This window comes from Xenopus laevis, chromosome 5L (genome assembly GCF_017654675.1).
Source record: "Xenopus laevis strain J_2021 chromosome 5L, Xenopus_laevis_v10.1, whole genome shotgun sequence".
Taxonomy (NCBI): domain Eukaryota; kingdom Metazoa; phylum Chordata; class Amphibia; order Anura; family Pipidae; genus Xenopus; species Xenopus laevis.
Genome location: NC_054379.1, coordinates 101,064,842 through 101,091,116, shown reverse-complemented (window position 1 = coordinate 101,091,116; position 26,275 = coordinate 101,064,842). Strand labels below are relative to the sequence as shown.

At 36.7% G+C, this 26,275-nt stretch overlaps 1 protein-coding gene across 5 annotated transcripts in view; it reads left to right on the top strand.

The window, feature by feature from the left end:
* Positions 1-26,275, top strand: part of lrrc1.L (leucine rich repeat containing 1 L homeolog) — a 58,639-nt gene that overhangs the window by 6,278 nt on the left and 26,086 nt on the right. For all 5 annotated transcript variants that reach the window (XM_018261924.2, XM_018261921.2, XM_041562202.1 and 2 more), the window contains 3 exon segments: positions 17,781-17,898; positions 19,999-20,077; positions 22,110-22,199. In XM_018261924.2, the coding sequence (XP_018117413.1) occupies positions 17,865-17,898; positions 19,999-20,077; positions 22,110-22,199 (203 nt within the window). In that variant the 5' untranslated portion in view covers positions 17,781-17,864.

Below are 26,275 nucleotides of genomic sequence, written 5' to 3'. Positions count from 1 at the left end.
TACTGAACCAATTCCAAATCCTAATTTGCACTAAATACTGTAAAAGAAGAGAAACCATAAAACCATATTAAAAAACAGATACATTATCTAAAAATAGGAGAGATCATATTCCATGTTTAACACATTAAGAGTCATACTATCCAATTTCTGGATCCACCATGCCTCCTTATACAGCAGTTTTTTTTAACTTGATCCTTGGGAACGCATCCACAATCTGAAATTTTACCTGATTTACAGCATACCCTGCATCTAAAAATGCTAAGCATGCATGCAACGGAAATAAGGTAAGTGAATGCATTGTCGGATGGTGTTGCAGCGTTCATCTGATGCAACACGACTGTCTGATGCAGGCGCAGCAACTGCAGCCGACAGTCGCGACTGATCAACGCTGCGACACCATCTGACAATGCATTCACTTACCTTATTTCCATTGCATGCGATGTGCCGTTTTTTTTGCAGCACGTCGTATCGCACCGAAAATGTAGTCCATGTAGTCCTACCCTTAAAGTCAATGCAGGGCAATTCAGAGCATTTTGCTGCATGGACTGCAAATCACACAGAAGCCAAAACAATTGGAATCACACCATGTGCCATTTCCCTAAAGGAAAGTAATTGACAGGTTATTTTACTTCTACGCTATATACATCTTTTTTTATTTGCCGGGTTAACTCTGCTTATGATATGTATGGCCAAATAGACAAACAGGTTACAAATAAAAGCTAAGTAATTTAGCAAAAAATAGCATATTATCTCAAAATAGAACTATCTTCATCATATCCAAAAAATAATTTATATTTGAATTACCCCTTTGAGTAGGTTTGTATTTTTTGGGGCTTGCATTATTATTTTCCAGGACAATATATCAATTGCAATACAAAAAATGTTATATCTAATCACATGTAAGAAATGTGGTATGCAATATGTGGGACAAAAAGAGAGAGAAAAATTTCAATGTATACCATCAGGTTTATTATAAAAATTATACACATTTTTTAATTGAAGTATATTGGAGATGGATTTCTTTTTCATTAAAGAAAGTAAAAATTGGTTTTTGGCTTTTTGCATTTACATTCCCTTTAAGTAATTATTTTTGCATAATTATTGTGCTTGAACTTTATTTTATGCATGATTATAGTTGCATTTTAATCTAGAACCCATTTTTGACTGGCCTGTGATTAATTTTTCAGCTGTCATACAGAAATAAATGTAATAGGGCATTTTCAACTTTAAAATTAACTTTTTAAAGGAGAATGAATTATATGTGGATGTTCCCTATTGCCCTATTTCAACCTGGATGACTGACCGCATGACTACACAACAGCTTATCTGTATAAACTATATTTGAGCCTCTAAAACAAACATGCAGTTTGTACCAGGGACAGGAAATAGTATATTACATGAAAATGCATAGAAGCATTCTTATTTATTACTAGCCCTTTGTAATACAGGTATTACAGGTACAGGTTTTTTCTTATTTCAATGTAATAAGGATTTTTTTGTTGTGATTTGTGCCGCACAGGAAGTTGTTATAATAATATAAGGTATTTTGGACTGTACTGAATTAGTTCAGTAGTATGTGTGACAGCTGTAGAGGAAATAATGCTATTACATTGTCTGTCATGTTGCATTATCATGAACCTAGCATTTGGAATCATTAAGGCAAAAATAATTATACTGTGCTTCTAGCATACTCCCATCTGATTATAGCAGAACTCTCTCCGTGTTTTATTGAAGAAGCTGGCTCTCTTTCAGAAAGAAAAGCTAATTTTTTTTAAAGAAAATAAATAAAATTCTTTATTTAAATTTTTCCAGAAAGAACATTCAATGACTTACTAGTAATTATCTTACATAATGTCATATTAAGAACAGTAACGCATAACACACAAAAGGGATAGAGAAAAAAAAGGGGGAGGAGGACCGTGGGTTGACATGACCATAGGTTCACATTAAACTTGACTCTTTCTCAGAAAGAAAAGCTAATTTTTGCTAGAGTAAGACCCAGCCTATTCAAAAACAAAATAGCGCTTAAGTAATAGCTTTTAAATCAAGAGATGATTTTAATTTCTAAAATAAATTAAGCTTGTCCATTCTCAGTAGGTACAAGCCAGTAGGAGAAACTGGGGAGATCATTTTATGTGTAATAATAAAACAATAGCTTGTACTTGTACCCAACTAAGATATAATTAATCCTTATAGGAAGCAAAACCAGCCTGTTGGGTTTATTAAATGTTTACATGATTTTCTACTAGACAATGTATGAAGATCCAAATTACAGAAAGATCTGTTATCCCGAAAGCACTAGGTCCCGAGCATTCTGGATAACAGGTCCCATACCTGTGTTTGTGTGTGTGTATGTATATCTATCTATATATATATAGATAGATAGATAGATATATAGATATATAGATAGATATAGATATATAGATATATAGATATATAGATATATAGAGATATATATATATATATATATATATATATATATATATATATATATATATATATATATATAGAGAGAGAGATATAGAGAGATATATATATAGATAGATAAAAACAGTACATAGGGTTTTATAGTAAAAAAAAAAATGTCAGCGATGTCGATTGTATATACAATGAGTGAAATTATACTGTTTTTATTTATTTATTTATTTATTTATTTACCATAAAAGCAGTGGTGCTGGCTTTGCTTTATTTTAGACCCCTCGGCCTGCCCCCAATCCCCTGTAAACTTATCTTTTGTCCTCCTTCTTGAAATCTTCCGCGCCATGGCCACGCCCCTTTGACATCACACCCCACTCCTTTTTTGTCCCCCCACCAGCCGGTAAGAAAATTAGGAAAAGGTGGCAACCCTAGTGTGGGCAGAGCAAAGTAACTGCATAATCTTGCCTATTCTGCATTGAAACTTATCTGCTGAATCTCAGCCGGCACCCAGGTGGCAACTTTTTCTAAATCTTCCTGCAGTGTTGATACATTCTGCATGGATTCAATTGCACTGCATATGCTGAAGTTCCTTTTTCTCTCTGCTTTATATTTACATATATGCATACTTTGAGTACATTAATGCTTTTCAAAGTAAGCATTCATCATCAAAGGACATCAAAGGCACAATTCATCAGCTGAAAATCCTATAAACCTCTTACAAATTTGTTCTTTGATCCATCTTCTAGCAGCAGCAGTACACCTTCAGTGATTACAGGCATATGTCTCCCTGTTATGCAATGATGAATGGCACTTGGCAGTAATTCTTTTTCTATTATTTTTTTTAATTAGTTGCGCATCAGCACTTTTTGCTGAAGGGAAACCTCATACATGTGTCTTGTGGGCCCTCTTGACTCAAACTGCCAGAAATTTGCCATCACAAAATGCTTGTGGAATGCTTGTGGATTCATCTTGATTACAGACTCGTGTAACTGTAACGAAAGTTATGTCTGACAAACTGGTGACAGTCTCCCACTGAAAACCGTCCGATCGGCAATACATGCAGAGATATTATCGTTCAACGTGGGACGAAAAATGACCACGTGAGACCACGATCTTCTCAGAACGATTGTACGAATTTACCCAATTTGCCAGGAAAACAAAGGGTCCTGCAAAAATAGATAGATTGCACTGGGACCGACAAAGGTTTTTAAACCTGGCCGATCAATTTCCTGACAGATGTCGGCCGAAAAATGGTAAGTTGTACAATTGTTTGAATCCCACTAACCGCACGATAATTTCGAAGGATTAGTCGGGCTTCCCTAAAATCGGTCGTTCGGCAAGAAGAATCGTTGCGTCTATGGGGAGCTTAAGTCTACTAAAAAAATATATTTAAGAAAATCCCAACAACCTGGTTTTGCTTCCAGTAAGGATTAATTATATCTTCCTTAGGATCTAGTACAATGTACTGTTTTATAATTACAGAGAACAATTTTTTTGTAATGTTTGAATAATTTGATTAAAATGAGTGTATGGGAGATAGCCATCCCATAATTCAGAGCTTTCTGGATAATGAATCCCATACCTGTATTTTGTTTTTGCCTTCCGGGTCTGGCACTTACAAGCCAGAAGTTGGGTATCGCTGACCCCAGAAACAAAAAAAAAAAAAAAAAAAAAAAAAAAAAAGACTGTCTGCATGGCTTTTGGTTAATCTTAATTTTTATTGTTTATTTTTATTTCAAAACTGTTCCCTGTTTGCTTGGATAATAATCCTCTTCTAGCAACCAGATAGTTTAAATGCCAAGCATGAGCTAAAGATACAAAAAATGTCAATCTTTAAGGAATCAAAAAAAAAAAGAAAAATAATTGTTCATTTTTATTTAAACCAACTCCATTAATTTACTTCACCTTTAAGTTTATTTTTAAACCTTGTGCCTTTCGAAACTGTTACAACCTCATAAATGAATAGCTAATTCTCTAAGGTTTATTTGCTTATGATGCAGAGCAGCTGTTTCAGTTTGATAAATTAGTTGCTGTCAAAGGTTTGGAGGTCCCACTGCTAGAAATGACTAAACTAATGTCTGAATTGTAACAGTTTAGAGAAAAGCCAGCTTGAAAACTTGGCTGCTACATGGGAAGCCAATTTTTTAAAAGATAATTTGCTTACTCATTGTTTCTCATATATATATACACATACAATGTATATGTGTGTGTGTATATATATATATATATATATATATATATATATATATATATATATATATATATATATATATATATATATATATATATATATATATATATATATATATATATATATATATATATATATATATATATATATATATATATATATATACATATATATATATATATATATATACATACAAAGTTTGTACAGTGAACGCACTCCTCCCGGTTCAGATTCTGTTGATGGTGGTGCGTTGGTCAAAATTCCATGTTACAATTCAGGGGTCCATTTACTGAATTATATATATATATATATATATATATATATATATATATATATATATATATATATATAGTACATACAATTACCACAATGTCTTGCATGGTTCTGTGATCCTGCTTCATAGATATGTTCATAACTTGCAAGGAATTGTGACAATTGTAGTATTGCCTGGGAGATAGGTAACTACCCCTACATTGTTTCAATGGTACGAGTTGGGGCAAACAGTACAGGGATGAGGGGGACCAAGAGAAACTGCTTTTACACTTACAAATAACTAAAATCATTGAAAACTTCCTGTAGAATAGAAATTCGTTTTTATTTTTATTATGTTTTGTTGGGGTTCCCTTTTAAATGGAAAGGAGAAATGCTTCCATATCATTAGGTACTACCAAATTTACTACAAACTAAAAATGCAGATGAAGCAATAAACACTTTTTTATCATTTACTAACTTATGCCTTGTACAGGGAATGCCAATGGTATTATAGTGATATGGCAGTGCTGTCCAAGATTTGCCATATTGTTGTGCCAATTATCTACAATAAGATGAATTATCATAAAACAGTAATGTTATACCATTATGGCTGAGCATTACTTGAGCATGCTGGGGAACAAAACAATCTCATGGAAGGCCACTTCTGATCTGTGTGCCTTTAGTTGAACAACCCCGTTTCTGATATCATATTAGGGATGCACGGAATCTACTATTTTAGAATTCTGCCCAATCCTTTGTGAAAGAGTTGGCTGAATTCTGAACCGTTTCTAAACCCTAATCTGCACATGTAAATCAGGGAAAGAGAACTGCGTGCACTAAAAAAAATGTACTTCCTTGTTGGCCTGACGAAAAGTCTAGTGATTTTTTGGATTCCATTCGGCCAGGCACTTGGGTTCTGCCAAATCCTGCTGATAAAGACTGAATCCTGGATTCGGTGGATACCTATATCATAATAATACAATTAGGCCTGCAAATATTTGCTGCTTTAAGCTGGCCATAGACGCAAAGATCCGATCATACGATTGGATTTCCCCCATCTCTCGACCTGCCACTAACCATTCCAATCAAATAAAGCACAAAAGAACAGATCAGCCGATGTTCTGCCCCTGACAGCAATCGTACATAAGTTATGTCCGACCAAAGCTAGAGTCTCCCTCTGAAAATCGTATGATCGGCAATAAATGCAGAGATATTACCCGCAGCTGACAGAAATCTTTTAACCTATCCAATCGACCAAACGACCGATCTCCGCTGGACGAAAAATGTCGGGACTCTTCACACACGTTCCGAAAATCGTACGAATCCTCGATTCATACGATCAGATCTTTGCGTCTATTGCCAGATAAGGTGCCACCTGTCTTACAAAAGCCCTTTTGTGCTTGTGATGGTGAAGACTGCTTACCTGATGAGGTTTTGAAGAAAAAAATTAAGAAAACAATTGTCTGCATGTAACTTTTGACTAAAGAGCATATGAAACTATGCATATAAAAGAGCATAAGGATTTTTGAAGATAAAGTAGACTATTTAAAGTTTTGATACACATTACCCCCTAAAGCAGGAAAAGAAGTTATATGAATGGATATTCTGTAGGAGGATAATGGTCTTTTAAAATGTTTTAATTTTGCCCACAAGCCAGCTACATATAAGGTTGCCACCTTTTCCCAAATGTTTTACCGGCCGGTGGGGGGCGGGAACAAAAGGGGCGGGGCCGTGATACAAAAGGTGGCGTGGCTACGGCGCTGAAATTTTCAGACGGGGGACAAAGTCAGAAAAGCTTAAGTTTACAGGGGATCGTGGGCAGGCCGAGGGGTCTTTTTGAAGGGTATTACAAATTTACCGGTAAATTTGTAATACCAGCCTTGGCAGGTGTTTTACCAGTGGGTGGCAAACCTAGCTACATACAGCACATGGGGGATGTGGGGTTTGACTTCCACTGCTCTCAGGGAAAACCAGCAGTTGTTAAAAAGGCCCTTTCTGTCATAGCTTCTGATAATATAAAATGTGATGTGGCTGATGCACAAGTAGACGTGACAGGTGGAGGTTTTTACAGCTAAATGTTCTTCTCTCAAAGTGCGTTTCGTTTAAAATTATTAGGAGTGAAAACGAGGCATTTTAGCTCCCCGACCACAAATGGACATAATGCCCAGTTTTCCAGAGGCCTAATGGTTAATACTGTTACTAAAGGCGATTATTAAAATGCTCTAGTCTAACATTTGTTTTTGGGGCAAGAACCTACTGTACTTGCTGTCAGAAGGTTCTTGTCCCAAATATATCACTTAGCGGTAGATATGATAATAGCACCCACATAAGAGAGAGAGGAGCAAAAGTTAAGTCCTTTGCAACTGGGAGATAAGGATGAAATACGTGAGGCATAAGAGAGAGAAGAGCAAAAGTTAAAGTTGGCCAAGATCTTTTCGTTATCGTTAGACTAAAATCGTTCGTTTATCAAAGAAAAACCTTTGCGTCTATGGGGACCTTAAAGCTGGCCATAGATGTAAAGATTTTTAAAAGATCCGATCGTCATCGTGAGACCACGATTATCTCGAAACGATTGTATTTTCGTACGAATTGTCCATCAACTAAAAAGACCATTTGCCAGGAAAACAAAGGGTAGCTGCCTGCTTGGCCCTGCAAACATAGATAGATTGCACTGGGACAGAAAGATTTTTTAACCTGGCCGATCAATTTCCTGACAGATGTTGGCCGAAAAATGGTAAGATGTACAATGTTTTGAATCCCACTAACCGCACGATACTTTCGAAGGATTGGTCGGACTTCGCTAAAATCGGTCGTTCAGCAAGAAAAAACTTTGCGTCTATGGGGACCTTTAGTCCTTTGCAACTGGGAGATAAGGATGGAATAGGTGACAACTGCTTGAATGGAATTGCATGGTGCTGTGTGGGCAACTTCTGAAAGTACAGAACCCTGCAGAGTAAATTGAGACCAGTGCTTACACATCAATATTAAAACTTGTATTAGTTTGGAATTAAAACCTTACATAATAGAATTATTTGCAATGTACACAGTGTAATATAGTAGTAAAGACTACACCATTAAAATTTTGACAGAGCCCCCTTTAACTCCAGGGAAACATATTTAGCAACTGGGTCTTCAACATCATCTCCTTGTCCTGTCTGCTTAAGATGCACCATGCTGTGTTTTTGTACATCCTGCAAGGATTCTGTCTTCTGAATGAAATTTGTTACTGACACAAATAAATTGTGATGGTTACTGTGATCTTTTGTTCTTTTTCTTTTTGTTCTGAGAAGAGTCATGTAAACCCTTAGGCACTGTATAGCTCCTTAGACTAATTCCAGAATGGGCTAAACATCGGGCTGGAATCACTGTGTTGCCCCAGGTGCAGACACACGTGACTGACTTTGGCAAAGAAACAGTTTGCATTTCCCAATAATCCAGATTTTTAAAAATTATTTATTTTTTCTCTGTAATAATAAAACCGTACCTTGTACTTGATCCCAACTACGATATAATTAATGCTTATTGGAAGCAAAACCAGCCTACTGGGTTTATTTAATGTTTACATGGTTTTCTAGTAGACTTAAGGTATGAAGATCCAAATTAAGGAAAGATCCATTATCGGAAAACCCCAGGTCCAGAGCATTCTGGATAACAGGTCCCATACCTGTACTGCATTTCAGCGAAGACCAGTTTTATGTCCTAACGGTTAACACAGGCAGCCGTGCAGCAATGTAAAGTTTCTTGCCCACATTCCCATCTACCACATTTCTTGATAAGGTATCTTTAGTGCTTAGTCATGTGAGCCTTTATGCTTTAGCAAAATAACATATAGACAAGGCAAAGTACTAGATTTCTCTGTGTATATTCTCAACACTGATCTCATTCCTTGTGATAGGTGCCACACATGAAACCCTGTGAACCTCAAATGACAGTTTTCATTGTTTGTGTCTGTCTGAACATTTCCTTTTATTGCACTTACAGAAGCAGCCTGTTATAGTGATGATGAGAGTTAACATATCAATGCTGCACCGAGCAGTGTATTTATCTACGAAGCAAGAAGCAAGTCTTGCTTGTATTTTCTGCTGATACAAATCATGTCAATGTTTAAAAATATCCTCTGTATTTGTCCTATACAAACACTCACTATTTTGTGTTGTGGGAAATTTCAGATTCTGAATCTTATTTGTTCTGATGAAGTGGCAGGGAGTCACGAAACGCGTCAAACGGGCGGCCTAAGTGTTTTTTTTGCTGCTGTAATTATGGAGATTTTAAATGGATCTTCTGAATAAATTTTGACTTTTTTAAACTTTTAACAACTGGCCTCCTCGGTGCTCCGTTTTTTGCATCTATTATGTAATCACTGGAAAATAACTTAGAAAAAATATTAAGCATTTTGACCACTGCTATCAGTGGCAATCAGGATGATGTAACATATCAGTAGTATTACTCAAATTGTGGGCTCTCGTAAGGTGCACAGTGGAGAGTTGTTGCATGTTAAGCATAATTAATACTCTGCACACAAAGTTTGCAAAGTAGGGGAACATGGTTGCCCACTGCTAACAATATATAAAATAATAATTCTATTATCTCCTCTGGAGCATTTTCAAATCTTCTTGCGCCGACCTGGGGGTGGGGGGGACAATACAAGAGCACCCTGTCCAAAAAAGCTTACAATCTTATAACATATTGCTGGGCCCCTGTGTTATGAAATGCTGATGTCACTGAGATATATATATATTGCAGTGTCTTCTGTCTGACTTGCAGTAGTTGACAACTGTAAAGCTGGCCATAGACGTGCAGATTTACCGTCATATCGGAAGAATGATCGTTCTGTGCAATCTCCGACCTGCCACTAACCATTCAGATCAAATAAAGTAGTAAAGGAACAGATTAGACGTTCTGCCCCTGACAGCAATCGTACAAAAGTTATGTCCGTCAAAAGCTAGTCTCCCACTTATATCGTCAGATCGGAAATACACGCAGAGATATTATCGGCAGCCGACAGAAATTTTCTAACCTGTCTGATCAACTGAACGACCGATCGCCATCTCACGAAAAATGTCGGGACACTCCACACACAGCCCGGAAATTGTACGAACCGGAGATTCGTACAATCAAATCTTTGCGTCTATGGCCAGCTTTAGTGTTTTATTTCCTCATCTTTGATCCAATTTTCATTTACTGCAAAGCACACATTCTATTCCTTACACTTCTCCTGCTCTGTTGGCTGTAAGTTGGCCTTCATCATGTATACACTTTAGCTTTCATAACGGTCTACTGAATCTATCATGTGAGCAAATGGGTTGTTGCTTTTCAGTATGATGTTAAGAATGAATAAATGAAATTGATTTTACAGAAACTTATGTTGTATAGACCTTGGTGTAGCTGAGGTGCTGATTTTGTGGAAATGCTGTTTATGTAAATGTGCCAGGGTGGAGTGTAAGCATCATTGACAGATGTCTTATGTAGTACCTAGCCTTATGCATATTTTATGACCTTGATTGTAAATGCCTGGTTTGTCTCAGGTCTTCTATTTGCTTTGCTTATTACTCTGTCACATCCTGCTCAGGAGGCTGCTGTAATTTCACTTCCAAAGCATTGCTCTGTGTTTCTTAATTTGACTGAATCATTATTCACAAGCACTTAAAAATAAAGTATGTGTTAATGTGCTCATTAACCTGGAATTATACTATTAGTGGCCTATTTATCATGCTGTGTAAAACATTGGAGAAAAACATCCCTGGTGATCCAATCAGCAATAAGATTTCAACAGTCCCCTACAAGTCAGAAAACAAAAGCGAAAATTTGATTGGGCAACATCACTGGTGATGTTTGTGTCCAATGTTTGACAAAGCATGATAAATAGGCACCTTAATATGTGTTGTTTTACAATATTTTCTCCACCCCTTTTCTCTTCTAAAGGTGGTGCCACAAGGGGAGATGTAGTCGCCTGCCATACATCTTTGCTAGAACAGGCGACTAATCTCCCCGAAATGCCTTACCACTGATAAGAACGTGAATAGCTGGCGGGATGGCATAAGCCTCGCTTCATGTGCTACCACCCTAAGCTCATCTTCTCTCTTTGACTGTGAAGGTGATAAAAGAGGTGTTTACTGCATGACCTCTGCCTCCTGCTTCATGGAAATCAATCAGTCATGCTAGTGCTAGTATCTGACTTCCTCCTACTATTCTATGCCCTGTTGCTTCTTACATAGTTACATAGTAAAATCAGGTTGAAAAAAAGTCCGTCAAGTTCAACCCCTCCAAATAGGGTTGCCAACTGGTCTGTATTTTACCAGCCTGGCCAGTAAAAATGATGGTTGACCTCAATGTCATTAATAGGGAAAAAAGATAAATATATAGGAAGGCCTATATTTTTCCAGAAAAGGTGGCAACCCTACCTCCAAATGAAACCCAGCATACATACATACATACATACATACATACATACACACCCCTTCATACCCTCATATAAATTATATATGCCCATATCTATACTAACTATAGATTTAAGTATTACAATAGCCTTTGATATTATGTCTGTCCAAGAAATCATCCAAGCCACTCTTAAAAGCTTTAACAGAATCAGCCATCACAACATCCCCCCGGCAGTGCATTCCACAATCTCACTGTCCTCACTGTAAAGAAGCACCTACATTGCTTCAAATGAAAGTTCTTTTCTTTTAGTCTGAAGGGGTGGCCTCTGGTGCTACTTACCCCTCGGCGCAGGTCCTCTCCCATGGAGTTCGCAGACACCATGTTCCCCCGTGCGGTCTTCCTGGATTCCCCGGTGTTTGCAGCACATGCGCAATAGGAGCATTTGCTGGTTCAGCTCTACTGCACATGCGCCCGAAAGTCACAAAGTTTTCCGATTTCTTTTTTCGGCAACTTCGTGGCTTTCGGCGCATGCGCAGTAGAGCTGAACTGGCAAATGCTCCTACTGCGCATGCGTCGCAAAACGCCGGGGCATTTGCCCGGAGGGAGGGGGCCTACAGGGGAAGGGGTTTTGCGCCGAAACCCCTTTCCCCGTAGCCCAAAACTGCACTGCATACTCCAGATGAGGCCTTACCAGGGACCTATAAAGAGGCATAATTATGTTTTCATCCCTTGAGTTTATGCCCTTTTTTGTGCAAGACAGAACTTTATTTGTTGTAGTTGCCACAGAATGACACTGCCTAGAATTAGACAACTTCTACAAAAACCCTATATCCTTCTCAGTTAAGGAAACTCCCAACACTGCCATTTAGTGCATAACCTTGCATTTATAAACATTGAACCTCATTTTGCTGCCCAGTTTTCCAACTTAAGGCCTCCATACACGGGTCGATAAAAGCTGCCGATAGACCGTGGCGGCATCTTATTGGCCCGTGTGTGGGGCCATCCAATGGGCTTCCCTGATCGATATCTGGCCGAAAGGCGGCCACATCTCAATCAGGCAGGTTATCCCGTCAAATCGATGCTGCATCTGTGCGTCTATGCGGTCCCACCCATATCGGATCCATTACAATCCGATCGTTGGGCCCCAGGGCCCACGATCGGATCAGCCCAATATCACCCACTTCAATGTCAGCGGGAAGGCTTTTCAGGGAGATTAGTCGCCCGAAGAAGAAGCGATTTGTCGGTGGGTGACTAAATCTTCCCGAATCTTAGCGTGTACCCTTACCCTAAGGCTACTGGAAAATCATGCAACCGTTAAACTAACTCAATAGGCTGGCATTGATTCCAATAATTATTAATTCTGTCTTAGTTGGGATCAAGTACAAGATACTGTTTTATTATTACAGAGAAAAAAGAAATAATTTTTTACATATTTGGATTACGTGGATAAAATGGAGTTTATGGGAAATGGCCTTCTTATAATTTAGAGCTTTGGATAATGGGTTTCTGTATTTGGCTTCCAGAATCTTTTTGTAGGGGTCCAACATGTTTATATGTCTTTACCCAAATTGCCTTTTGGCCAATCACTGCTTGCTTTAAGCAGAAGATTTCGGGGGATGGGGAGACAGTTGCATGAGCCCCAAGGTATAGGAACCACTGCATTTAATAGAGGGATATGTATAGTGTATAACCAAAGAATAGATATTTATGGAAAATTGTAATTGTGCATTCTTACTGTTGCTCTTCAGGTCACTGTTTAGTGGTGCCATTGTTCAAGGTCATGGATCTGTTTTTACCTCCACTCAGATTCCATTCAGCTAACAGTAGAAACGTATAGCCTTGGAGATTTATGTTGTGACACCTTTTTCCAGAGATGTCTGTCATATTCCACTGTCAGTTACATAATTACATATTATACATAGTAGTTAAGATTGGAAAAGACACATCCATCAGGTTCAGCATTTCGTTCAAATAAAACCTGCCAAGCTCCTGATTAATCCAGAGGAGGATGGATGCAATTTCCAGCTTGTATCAGAAGAAAAAAAAGCTTTCCTTTAGTGTAAAGGTTAAATAGAGTTAATGGCTTATATGTATATTTGTGAAAACAAGAACACGACATGTACATAATTTGCTAAATAAACAGCATGCACTGAAAACAGTTATTTTGTCCTAATTAAATTGTTGGCAGATTTTTGTTCATGCTTAATATTATCCCTATTTTCAGCTCTGATTACATTTACATATTTTGCATTGTTAATATTGCCTATCCATCAGTTTATCCCCTGTGCTGTACCTATTTATGATTACAGTTAAATTATTGTTTTTTCTAAAGTTTGTAGGTGCTTTATTCAGACTGATTTTATTAATTAGCCATTTAGCAGCAACTTCTACGACACAACTCATTCTCTGCTTGAGAATTTCCAACTATCCCTAAGCTTTGTTTCTCAACAGCCGTGCAGACCATTCTGAGCTTGTGCATTGTTGCTGACTCAAAAAAGATGGCAAACTACTACTGACTTCTTTTGAAGGCTTTTGAATCATTGGGGTTATAGGGCTAGTAAACCGTTTTGCTAGCTGGTTTTCATCTGGGCAGCCCAGTTTTTGTCAACCTTATAGCAGATAGAGGCTTGACTGGTATTTATTGCTGCATGTTTGGCAAGTGTTAACTTAAATATGCATTTAGATATTAAAGTCTCTCTTTTTGTATACTCATGCATTGGGCCTATTGCTGTTTTGGGTGAATTTTCCCTGTTTTCATTCATCACTGGAAAATCTGGTGTGTTATGTAGAAAGGTCAAAGGTGCTAATACATAAAGGGGCCTATTTTTCATGCTGTGTAAAACAACTAATGCAGGAGAAACGGTGTAAAAAGCTGTGTAAAATAAATGGTGAATCTGTTAAGGTTTAAATAACCATATAAAAAACCCCGTAAAAGATGAACACCATATTTTCCTATAGCATTTTCAAGCTAATGCTTACTCTTTTGCAAGATTTTTACACAGAGGAGTGTTATCAAAGAAAATGATTATAGGGGTGGTTCACCTTTAAGTTTAGTTTTAGTATGTTATAGAATGGCTAATTCTAAGCAAATTTTTGAATTATTTAGCTTCTTCTTACTTTCACATGGGGGTCACTGACCCCATCAAAAAACATGGCTACATATTAATTATTACTACTTTTTATTACTCCTTCTATTCAGACCCTCTCCTACTCATATTCCAGTCTCTCATTCAAATCAATGCATGGTTGGTAGCATAATGTGGGCCCTAGCAACCAGAACTGCTGAATAAAAAGTTAAATAACTAAAGAAAACCCACAAATAATAAAGTAAAAACACTTGCAAATTGTCTCAGAATATTGCTTTTTATTTTAAAGGCGAACCACCCCTTTAATAGGGCCCAAAGTATGTTCATGTTAGGTGTCTGTAAAAGTGCTCAGATATTTGCACCTAGTGAAATGGAATGGTGGACTGTGACTGCCCATTTAAAGCCTTAAATTTACTCTTAAACTGATGGTTAACCTTTAAGTTAATTCTTAGGGGGTTATTTATCGAAGAAGGGCAGGCACTAGGGATGGGCGAATTTGACCCGTTTCGTTTAGACGAAATGTTGCTGGCGGCGATTAAAGTGTATGGGCGTCAAAATAAAATTTGACGCGCGTCCTTTTTTTTTTTTTTGACGCACAACACCATACAAGTCTATGGCGTCATTTTTGCGGGAAACAAGCCGAAAAAATTTGCCCATCCCTAGTAGGCACTAGCAGAGACAAGTTTATTGTAGAATTTAAGGATACAACCTCACCGCCTTACGCGTTTCATATCTCTCAGATACTTAATCAAAGGCAAACCTATATCTGAGAGATATGAAACGCGTAAGGCGGTGAGGTTGTATCCTTGAATTCTACAATAAACTACTCTATGTTTTGACAAGCCTGCCTTGAAGACTGGTCTCTGCTAGTGCCTGCCCTTCTTCTTTGTACAGTGGTCCGCTCCCTAAGCTGAGGGTTCAGGGCGGTGCAGCTGGACCTCCCTTCATAACTGGTGAGTTCTAAAAGCACCTAAGAATTGTTCTACTTTCTATACTGACTTCTATCAAAAAATAGCATATGATTTATACCGTTTATTTATCAAAGTCTGAATTTATCTCAATATTTCTGCTACAAACGCCAATCACATATGCTCAGGTTTTTTATGCTTATTTATTATTACATCTTCCCGTAAATTTGGAGGGAGATCAGATTTTTTTCCTGGATTTTTCATCCGATTTTCAGATTTTTGCCCGAAAATTTCAGGGTATTGCACGAAACCCAGGGCACATCAAAAAGTCATTGGGACTTCTCCCATTGACTTATATTAGGGATGCACTGAATCCAGGATTCGATTCGGGATTCGGCCTTTTTCAGCAGGATTCGGATTCGGCCTGTGTATTATATTAACGATGCAAAATATGTAAATCGTTCTGCCTGGCTGAACCGAATCCTAATTTGCATATGCAAATTAGGGACGGGGAGGGAGATCACGTGACTTTTTGTCACAAAACAAGGAAGTAAAAAATGTTTTCCCCTTCCCACCCCTAATTTGCATATGGAAATTAGGATTAGGATTCGGTTCGGTCTTTCATGAAGGATTTGGGGGTTGGCCGAATCCAAAATAGTGGATTCGGTGCATCCCTAACTTATATGCAACCTTGACAGGTCTGAGATGCCAGATTTTCTGATTCAGACTTTTCCATCCTCAGGGTTAAATAAATTCCGAAGGATTCGTGATTTTTTAAAAGTGATTTTTGCATTCAGAGTTTAGTAAATAAACCCCTTAGTATGTTATAAAGCTATGTTTACAGTTTTCAAATGAGGTTCACTGGCCCCTTCTAAAAAACAAATGCTATTGTAAGGATTCACATTTGTTGCTACTTTGTATTACACATCTTCTATTCCAGCCTTCTCCTATTCTTATTCCAGTCTCTCATTCAAATCAATGCATTGTTGCTGGGGTAATTTGGACCCTGGCAATCAGATTGTGGAAACTGCAAATTTGAGAGTTGCTGAATAGAAAGCTAAATAACTGAAAAACCAAAAATAATAATAAATGAAGATCAATTGCAAATTGTCTCAGAATATCACCCTATACATCATACTAAGCATTAATTTAAAGGTGAACAGCCCATTTAATAAATTCCCTACTTAGTTTTATATTTTATATCATTGTAGGAAGCTTTTTGTGAGTTAGTGACATTGTTATATACAATTGGTATACAAGATTTATGTGCCTTTTTCTGTAAACAACTGCAAATGTTACTACAGGTATAGAACCTGTTATCCAGAATGCTTGGGACCTGGGGTTTTCCGGTTGAGGGGTCTTTCCTTAATTTGGATCTCCAATACTATTATTCTATTAAAATGGAGTCTATGGGAGATGGCCTTTCATTAATTCAGATATTTGTGAACAACCGATTCCATACCTGTACCTTTATTTTAAGAAATATTATTTTCATTGTGTGTACCCCACAGTACCAAATTATTATAACCACTACCTGATACCCCAGGCCAGTGCTCCTGGTCACTTAAAACTGAACCAGCCCAGTTTTATGACATGTAAGTGTTATACAGAATAAGTGTTATCCTGAATGCTTGGGACTTTCTGGATAAGAGGTTTTTCTGTCATTTGGAACACTAGACCTTAAAGAAAAAGTAAACCCCTTATTAAATATAAAATAAAACGCTACCCCCCTACCCTACATAGACCCTCCTCCCCCCAGCCTACCTGCTACCCAGGGCAAATGCACCTATCTTTTTACTTACCCCTCTGTGCAGATTCACGGCATTGGAGTTCACGGGCGGCATCCTCTTCGGGCTTATCGGGTCTTCTGTCACTTCGACAATTTTCTTGACTTTCGGCGCATGCACAGTTGACAAAAACCCAAAGATTGCTCTAACTGTGCATGCGCTTACTTCGCGATGACCGCGGAGAAGAAGATGGCGCCCGTGAACTCCGATGCCCTGAATCTACACCGAGGGGTAAGTAAAAAGTTAGGGGCATTTTCCCGGGGTAGCAGCTAGGCTGGTGTGAGGAGGGATGGGGGTCTACGTATGGTGCGGGGGTAGGTTTTTTTTTAATAAGGGGTTTACTTCTCCTTTAAGGCTGCTAAAAATCATTCAAACATTAATTAAACCCAATAGGATTGTTTTGCTTCCAGTAAGGATTAACTATATCTCAGTTGGTATAAAGTACAAGATACTATTTTATGGTTACTGAAAAACTAAATCATTTTTAAAAATGTGAATTGTTTGATGGTGTTTATAGGAGATGTCCTTCCCATATGGAGCTTTCTAGATAACTGATCCCATATTTCCGTACTAACAAAAGCACTGTGATTCTTTTAAAAGCCTTCAGCACACGTGGCAGCATACTCCACAGCACTGTATTCATGTAAATAAACACTTAAGACTGCAATGTTAGCTTTAGTTCAAGTTAGTCATTTCTTTAAACTGATGCATGGGAAACTATGTATTTATAAAAAAATGTATGTGCTTTGTTTCCCTCTAGCAATTTTTCCAACTTGTGAAGTTAAGAAAACTGGGCCTTAGCGACAACGAAATACAACGGCTTCCCCCAGAGATCGCAAACTTTATGCAGTTGGTAGAGCTAGATGTGTCTCGAAATGGTGAGTCTGAAACATACTTATTGATATCTAATGACAACATCATGTTTTCATTCACACTCAGTAACACCTAGAAACACTTATCATAATGGCAGTTAAATGCTTTTGCCCAGGTATAACTAAAACCGGCAGGAGGACAGGATAGTGACTGGTTTTGAGATTGTTTGGCAGGCGTCTGATTGGCTAGTGGTATGAATAATTATTGTATTCATAGTCATACAGTATATATGCAACAAACATATAGTATGTTGATAACTAGATGAGCAGTTTCAGAAAAGGCTACTTTTACAGCTGAATGGAACAAGCAAATTCCATAGAATAAAGATATATATATATAGCCTGTATTTGTCCATCTATATTTGATTTAGCTGAAGTATAACCTTGTTATAGATTTACTTTGTACAGGTATGGGACCTGTTATCCAGAATGCTCGGGACCTGGGGTTTTCCGGATAACGGATCTTTGGTAATTTGGGTCTTCATGCCTTAAGTCTACTAGAAATTAATTTAAACATTAAATAAACACAATAAGCTGGTTTTGCTTCCAATAAGGATTAATTATATCTTAGTTGGGATCAAGTACAAGCTACTGTTTTAATATTAGAGAGAAAAAGGAAATCATTTTTAAAAATTTGGATTATTTGGATATAATGGAGTCTATGGGAGACAGCCATTCCGTAATTCGGAGCTTTCTGGAGAAGGGATCCTATACCTTATAACTTAAAAGGGATCGTGTCATATTTCTAGGCACAGTTCTATTTGTTTAGTTTTTAAAATGCAAAACAAGTTTCTAAAACTGGTCTGTGTATTTAATTCAGAGGAACACTGTCTATAATGCAGAACCATGTGATGTTATGTTATAATAGTTTGTCTTTGTTTCATTAGTGTCGAAAAGCAAATTTAATCAAGAACAGGGAAAGAAGCCCTATACGGACAATCAGTCTCTGCAGCTGCTAGATAGGATTATGCCTAGCCTGGTTTGTTTTCTATTGCTTCATAGTGCATGTAAGACATAAACCAGTTAGGATTAGATTTTTAGGGGTTTGCAGTCAATTATTTAGCATGTCATGTAATATTTAGGCCAGGTGAAGTGATATGTGTTTTTTCATGCACATAGGTTTTATTTACTTTTTAAAATATAATTACAATTATTAGATTTGATGCAAGACAAAAACCTTTAATCATCTGTTCTAGTTTTTTTAACAGCTTTTGGATCATTGTTGTAATAACATGAAGTCATTTAATACTCTTGCTAAGGTATAAGGTGATTGTATAAATATGTGCAATCAAACTGGAATCAAACCGACAACCCAAAAATCACAATATAATTACTCTTCAGACCCACATTCTCTATGCAGGTATAGGATCCGTTATCTGGAAATCCATTAGCCAGAAAGCTTTAAATTATGGAAAGGTTATTTCCCATAGACTCCATTTTATTCAAATAATTCAAAATTTTAAAACATATTTACTTTTTCTCCATAATACATTAAACAAAACATTGTACTTGGTCCAAACCAAGACATGACTCATCCTTATTGGATGCAAAGCCATCCTATTGGGTTTATTTTATGGTTAAATATTCTTTTTAGAAGACTTAATGGTCCAAATTACTGTAAGGTCCTTATCTGGAAAACCCCAGGTCTCAAGCATTCTGGTTAACAGGTCCCATAACTGTATTGTGTTGGTGTGTCGCCCAAAGGACAGTAGGAAGTCTGGTGATATTTAAAGGAACATTAACTAAAAATTTTATTTTTAATAAAGCATTCAAAATAACTTTAATAACAACTTTGTCAAGAATATATCTATTATTGGAGCGTAGTGTAATTTTATTTTTCACTTAAAAATGTTAGTTACAGTTCCTGGTGGTCTAAGCACAATGGTGTACTAATATAGACTGAATTTATAGATGGAGGCAGTAGCACCTTCATTGAAATTTTTTTTGTACAGCCAGGTTTATTATAAAATTGAAGTGTTCATTTAAAGGAATAGAAGAAAATTATTGCACACACCTTTTTTTCTTCTATAGGATGCATTTTACAGTGTTTGATTTGTACATTAGTTTTTTTTTTAAAAAAAAACATTTTTAAATGTTGCTTTATAGAAATTCCTGAGATTCCTGAAAGCATCTCGTTTTGCAAAGCACTCCAAGTAGCAGATTTTAGTGGAAATCCACTTACCAGGTAACACTTTTACAACATTGTTCTAGTTTGACTACATATACAGTGTTTAATTTGATGTTATATGTGGGCCAAATATTTTTTTCACAGAATCGGTTTGCTGTTTTTACTTTCAGATGAATAAAAAAAAAAAGGCATTTGTCACTTCTGGGAAATCCTTCATCCAGCTGTTATATAGAGTGACTAAATCACCAGTGGGATGGATGGCCCTCGGAGCACTTCATTTTCTGAAATCGCCCTAAGTTTCCTCGTGAGGCGACATAGGAAAACGAAGCGCTCCGAGTGCCATCCCTTCGGCGATTTACATTCTAGCCAGCGGAAGTTAGGGAAGATTAGTTGCCTGGAGAACAGGCGATTTATCACTGGGTGACTAAATCTCCCCAAATCTCCACGTGTGTGTCTGCCCTAAAAGGCTATTTCATCCTGCTTTGTCTAGTGGGATAGGAGCTAGGCGATCATTCAGCCTCTTTAAAATAAAGACTTTGGTTTTTCACTCTCCCACTTATCCCACTCACTCCTGCCATCCTATATATGTTTTAAGTATTTGCACATAGGTCGTTGATGAATGCACGATAATGAATATAATTGTCACTCACTTCTCACTCCCTCAAGACTTTTAGGGGTGGTTCACCTTAGTATGTTATAAAATTGCCAACTCTAAGCAACTTTTCAGTTGGTCTTCATTATTTATTTTTTATAGTTTTGAAATAATTTCCCATCTTCTTCTGACAGCTTTCAAATGGGGGTCACTGACCCCATCTAAAAACAAATGCTCTGTAAGGCTACACATTTATTGTTATTGCTTCTTTTTATTACTCATCTCTCGTCAGGCCTCTCCTATTCATATTCTAGTCTCTTATTCAAATCAAGGCATGGTTGCTGCGGCAATTTGGCCTAGTAACTAGAGTGCGGATATCGCAAACTGGAGATCTGCTAAATAACTAAAAAACACAAATAATAAAAAAACCAATTGCAGATTTTCTCAGAATATCACTCTCTACATCATACTAAAAGTTCATTTAAAGGTGAACAACCCCTTTAAAAGGATTCTATCATAATATTTTTGGTTGACTTTTTATTTTTAAATTAAACTGTTTACATTGCAGATAATTCACTCTACCATTTAACATTTTATTCTTGAACCAACAAATGTATTTTTTTAGCTGTAATATTGGTGTGGAGGCAGCCCTCTCAGTCCATTGCGCCTGATCTGGAGCTTTGAGAAGGAGCCAGCACTTTGAGATATTGTTTCCCCCCTTCTCATTGTACTTCAATATGCCTCAAGTTGTGCTCCCACCTAGTGGTAGACATGATAATAGCACCCAAGCAAGAAAAAAGCCTTTTTTAACAATGCAAACAAATCTTTCAGCAAATGTGTTTGTTAGCTGCCCATCATGTCTAGCCCCATGCCAAATTTCAAAATGAAATCAAAAAATCTGTTTGCTTTCTTAAAAAAAAATGGATTTCAGTGCAGAATTCTGCTAGAACAGCACTATTAACTGATGCATTTGAAAAATTCACACAACAGTATCCCTTTAAGGTTGTTGTTTCTTCAGACATTCCTGCAAGTGAGGTAGGTAGAACCAAAGGAAGATTGCCCTTTGTAGACATATGTGTCACCTGTTTTATTTACATTGATTACACTGCTCTAGTGCAAGGTTTGGGTTCATATTCTGGAATGCTTGGGCCATGAAATACTGTAGATGGGGGAGGTTTGCATGTTTGGATTTTTTTCTGAATATATATTCTCTTCATATCAGGTTTATTTTCTTTAAAAAAGTTTCATTATAGTATGAATGTATTTATTCTAAATAAAATCATACCTTATTTATAAGAATATGAGATTTCATTAAGATCTTACTTTTTGCATCCCAGTGGTTTTAAATGATCATGGATTTTTTATTTTTTTACTTCTGATGTCCTTATCTTGTACAGCAAAGATTTCATTCTCCCCCGTATTTGCTACCAATTATTTTATAAGAAAAACTTGCATTTTGAAAAATACAATGGCTTTTTTCTTTGTTTTTTTCTACAGGTTGCCTGACAGTTTTCCTGACCTTGCAAGCCTTACTTGCCTTTCCATTAATGACATCTCACTTCAGGTGCTCCCAGAAAATATTGGAAAGTGAGTATGACATGACCGTGCGATCAGTTATTTGCCATTTGTTTGAATCTAGTTGGTGGTGTGTTGCATACAAAATATGTAGAAAAAAAGTAATATAAACATGGCAAGAAAGTCAGAAGACTTACTTTTAATATTCTGGTGGTACTCCATCACCTTTTTTATGGACCCACTATAGTTGAACATTTACTTATGAATATTAGGATTGTTGTGACTATACATAGAGAAAATTCTGTCCTGGATGATCTAAATATAGAGTGACAGAGTGAAATGAGATGTCATCACATAAAGTTTGAATTTAGTTTTAAAGTCTGAGTTTTGGTAAAAACATCTGCCCTGTATTCCCTTTCTGTGTTAGATGTCTGATTATGTTATCACAAAAATGCAGCAATTTGAAGTAAGAAACTGAAGTCAAATGATTGATGGTTACATCCTAACTTTGTCTCTTAAAAAAACTGATACAATCAGATTAGATTGAGGCCCAAACTATTTCCCACTTTTAATTCAGTTTGTTCCTCAGATGCTGTGAGATTTTGTGCAAGAAAGTGTACTGCTGAAACTTAAGGATTTTAAGATGTTAAAATTTGCTTAAAGGGCTGTAAACCCAAATAATAAAATATTGTGTAATTAAAGAAATTTTAATTACCGTATAAGAAACTTTCCAGTATTCGTTTATTACTTCTTTTCATTGGTTTTTACCGGAGAACTATTGTGAAAATGGAAATTTAATATAAGCTTCAGCATACTGAAATAAGAAAATTTGTAAATATAATAAATTAGAATTCTGTACTGTTTCTGAAATAATCAAGTTTATGTTCACTATTCCACTCAGCATTCGTTTCTCTTCATTCTGTCTTCATGCAGCAGTTGGGTATAAAATGGTCATTGACAGATCCAATATATCTTATAGGGGGGCTTCTTTTGCCTAGAAGATGTATTAGAGGGGCTCCTTTTGCCTTGAAGATGTATTAGATCTCAATCACTAGAAATCCTGTCTCTCTACATGCAGAATTTGTGCAAATGGCAGTTATTTTGTTAGGTTTTGTTTGTACTGGAATCAATTATTTGAGTGAGCTCTAATACATCTGATAGGAAAGGGTGCCCCCCCCCCTATAAGATATATTGGACCTAACTGTCAATGAATATCGGACACCCAACAGCTGCAAGAAGACAGAATGAAGAGGAACAGATGCTGAGAGAGGAATAATGAACTTAATCAAGTTTATGTTCACTATTCCACTCAGCATTCGTTTCTCTTCATGCTGTCTTCATGCAGCAGTTGGGTATAAAATGGTCATTGACAGATCCAATATATCGTATAGGGGGGCTTCTTTTGCCTAGAAGATGTATTAGAGGGGCTCCTTTTGCCTTGAAGATGTATTAGATCTCAATCACTAGAAATCCTGTCTCTCTACATGCAGAATTTGTGCAAATGGCAGTTATTTTGTTAGGTTTTGTTTGTACTGGAATCAATTATTTGAGTGAGCTCTAATACATCTGATAGGAAAGGGTGCCCCCCCCCATAAGATATATTGGACCTAACTGTCAATGAATATCGGACACCCAACAGCTGCAAGAAGACAGAATGAAGAGGAACAGATGCTGATAGAGGAATAATGAAAATAAACTTGATTATTTCTGAAACAATGCAGAATATTTAATTGTATTTAGAAAGTTTCTTACTTCAGTATGCCGAAGCTTGTATTAAATTTTCGCTATAGTTCTCCTTTAAGTTAATTGTAAATACACCTGCTGAAGCTGTCTGTTTTTTAATAGTCTTGCCCTGGTGGCTCTTAAATTTTAAAAAATTTAACAGAAACCAGCTTTTAATAAATAAAAACTGTGAAGAAGTAAGCAAGACTGACATCTGCTATACATATTTAATGAATGTATTTTTGAAACTTGCTTATAATCACATTTTATTTCATTAAATGAGAACTATTGTGAAAATTAAAATTTAATATAAGCTTAATCATACTGAAATAATACATTTTCTAAATATAATAAATTAAAAATTCTCTAAAATAATTGTTACTCTCCCTTTCAACATCTGTCTCTCTTCATTCTGTCTTCATGTAGAAGTCAGGAGTCTGATTTTAATTGGCAGTTCAGTCTGATAAAGCCTTGTGGCGGGTCCTTTTGTTTGAAGAAGTATTAGAGCTCATTCTTTTGTGCCAAAGTCAGCTATTTTGTTAGATTTTGTTTCTGCTGGAATCGGTTATTTGAGTTAGCTCTAATAATCTTCTTACAAAGAGACCCCACCCCATTTTCCATCTGTCTGACACCCAACTTCTGCAAGAAGAGAATAGAAGGAAATAGAAGCTGAGTGCAGGATAGCAAAGACTAACTTGATTATTTACAGAACTTTTAATTGTACTTGGATTGCACATTGCAGAGACTGATTATCATTTACATTCATCAGGAGCAATTTAACATGCTTCTATGGTTTTTCGATTGTGTGGCCAATGGGAAAGTTATACAGACATGAAAAGAGCATAACAATTTTTTCAGATAGTGCCAGGTTGTAATCAAACTGAGCACTGGTAACCACTGAGCCATCATTCTGCCCATTAGTAACTATGCTGTCTCTTTCCAGAGAGACGCTATCAGCACTGTAACAGCTTTGACCTAGGTCAAATAAAAACATGAGGTTGGTTAAAATTAAAAATCTTCTTCAGTTCTGTCGTTTTTAAATTAATTTTAAGGTTGAATTGTGGACATTTCTCATGGGCTGTCTATCCTTAATTGCTAGAATAGCAAGAAATCGCTTATGGGATATTTGCTACAGGCAACAGTCTCAACTCGGTTTGCTATGATCAGTCATATTCCTTCCATGAGTACATTATCTTCTGCAGTTATTTAATACAGGCTTTGTTACTCCAAAAACTACTCACCAGCTCATCCATGGGTATTCTTGTAATAAAAATCCTTTGTTGTCTCTAAAACAGGACTATATAAACAACACTAACCCCCATATGTAATAGAAGACACTAAGTTTGCCCAGGAGCAGTAAGCCATAGCAGCCAATAAGAAGTTTGCTTTTAAACAGGTGACCAATAAATGCTACATGCTAATTGGTTTCCTATGGGTTACTGCTCCTGGGCAAACTTAGTGCCTTTTATTAATAATATTAATAAATAATATTAATCTTAAGAACAATATCACATTGTGAAATTTTTATTCTTAAATTCACAACTCAATTCTTTTCATTCTGGCTCTTGGTAATTATGCTGGTACCAAAGTTGTGGTGTTGTCGGGTGGTAGATAATTTTACACCCATTACTCATTTAATGAATGAGCCAGAGTGAACATGTGGTATAGATTTCCCAAGCTTTTTTTCTGTAATTTTACATTTATGGTATGTGGTATGTTTAGTGCTGTAAATGTTGTGTGAGTTGGAATGCAGATTTTTGTTTAAAAAAAAAAACAAGCTGTTGTAAGTCAATTATTTGTAATATGTATAATGAGTTTTGAATTCAGTGTAATGTCTACTTGTAGGTTTGTGGGCATATTTTGGAGTTTAGTAGACAACAACTTGAGTAGTCACTCACAGGAAGAAACCATTGACAGGACAGTGCAAAATAATCACCATTTATTTAAGAAACCCATCTAATAGCCTTGCATACCTTTAGGCACAACCTGGAAATTAGAGGTATTTTCACTTCCTTTGTTGCATGCCTGAGCTCTCTCATCATGCTTTTTGACAACGTAAAAACAAGATTTCATGTTTTGCTTTTTTTTTTTTAACAGTGCTGGTCAAACAGGCCAGTGTTATTCAGAGCTTTTGATATGACTGACGCACACCTCCGTGAACTATGGTGGTGTAAGCATGACGAAGGGGCCTGCCCCCGAAACGTTGTGCTGTCTGACACAATAAATCCATAGGGGTATATCCCCTTTTGCATTCTATTCTGTGTGCCGTTTCCTCATTCTTCGTTTCCGGTGTAAGCATCTTGCCATGAAACTAGTATCATAAGCATTTATTGAACACCTTGTTAAATATAATAACATGTATTTATCAAGACCATTTTCTATCAAAATTGAAAACGTCGTGGTTTGAAAGTTTGGAGTAGAAAGGC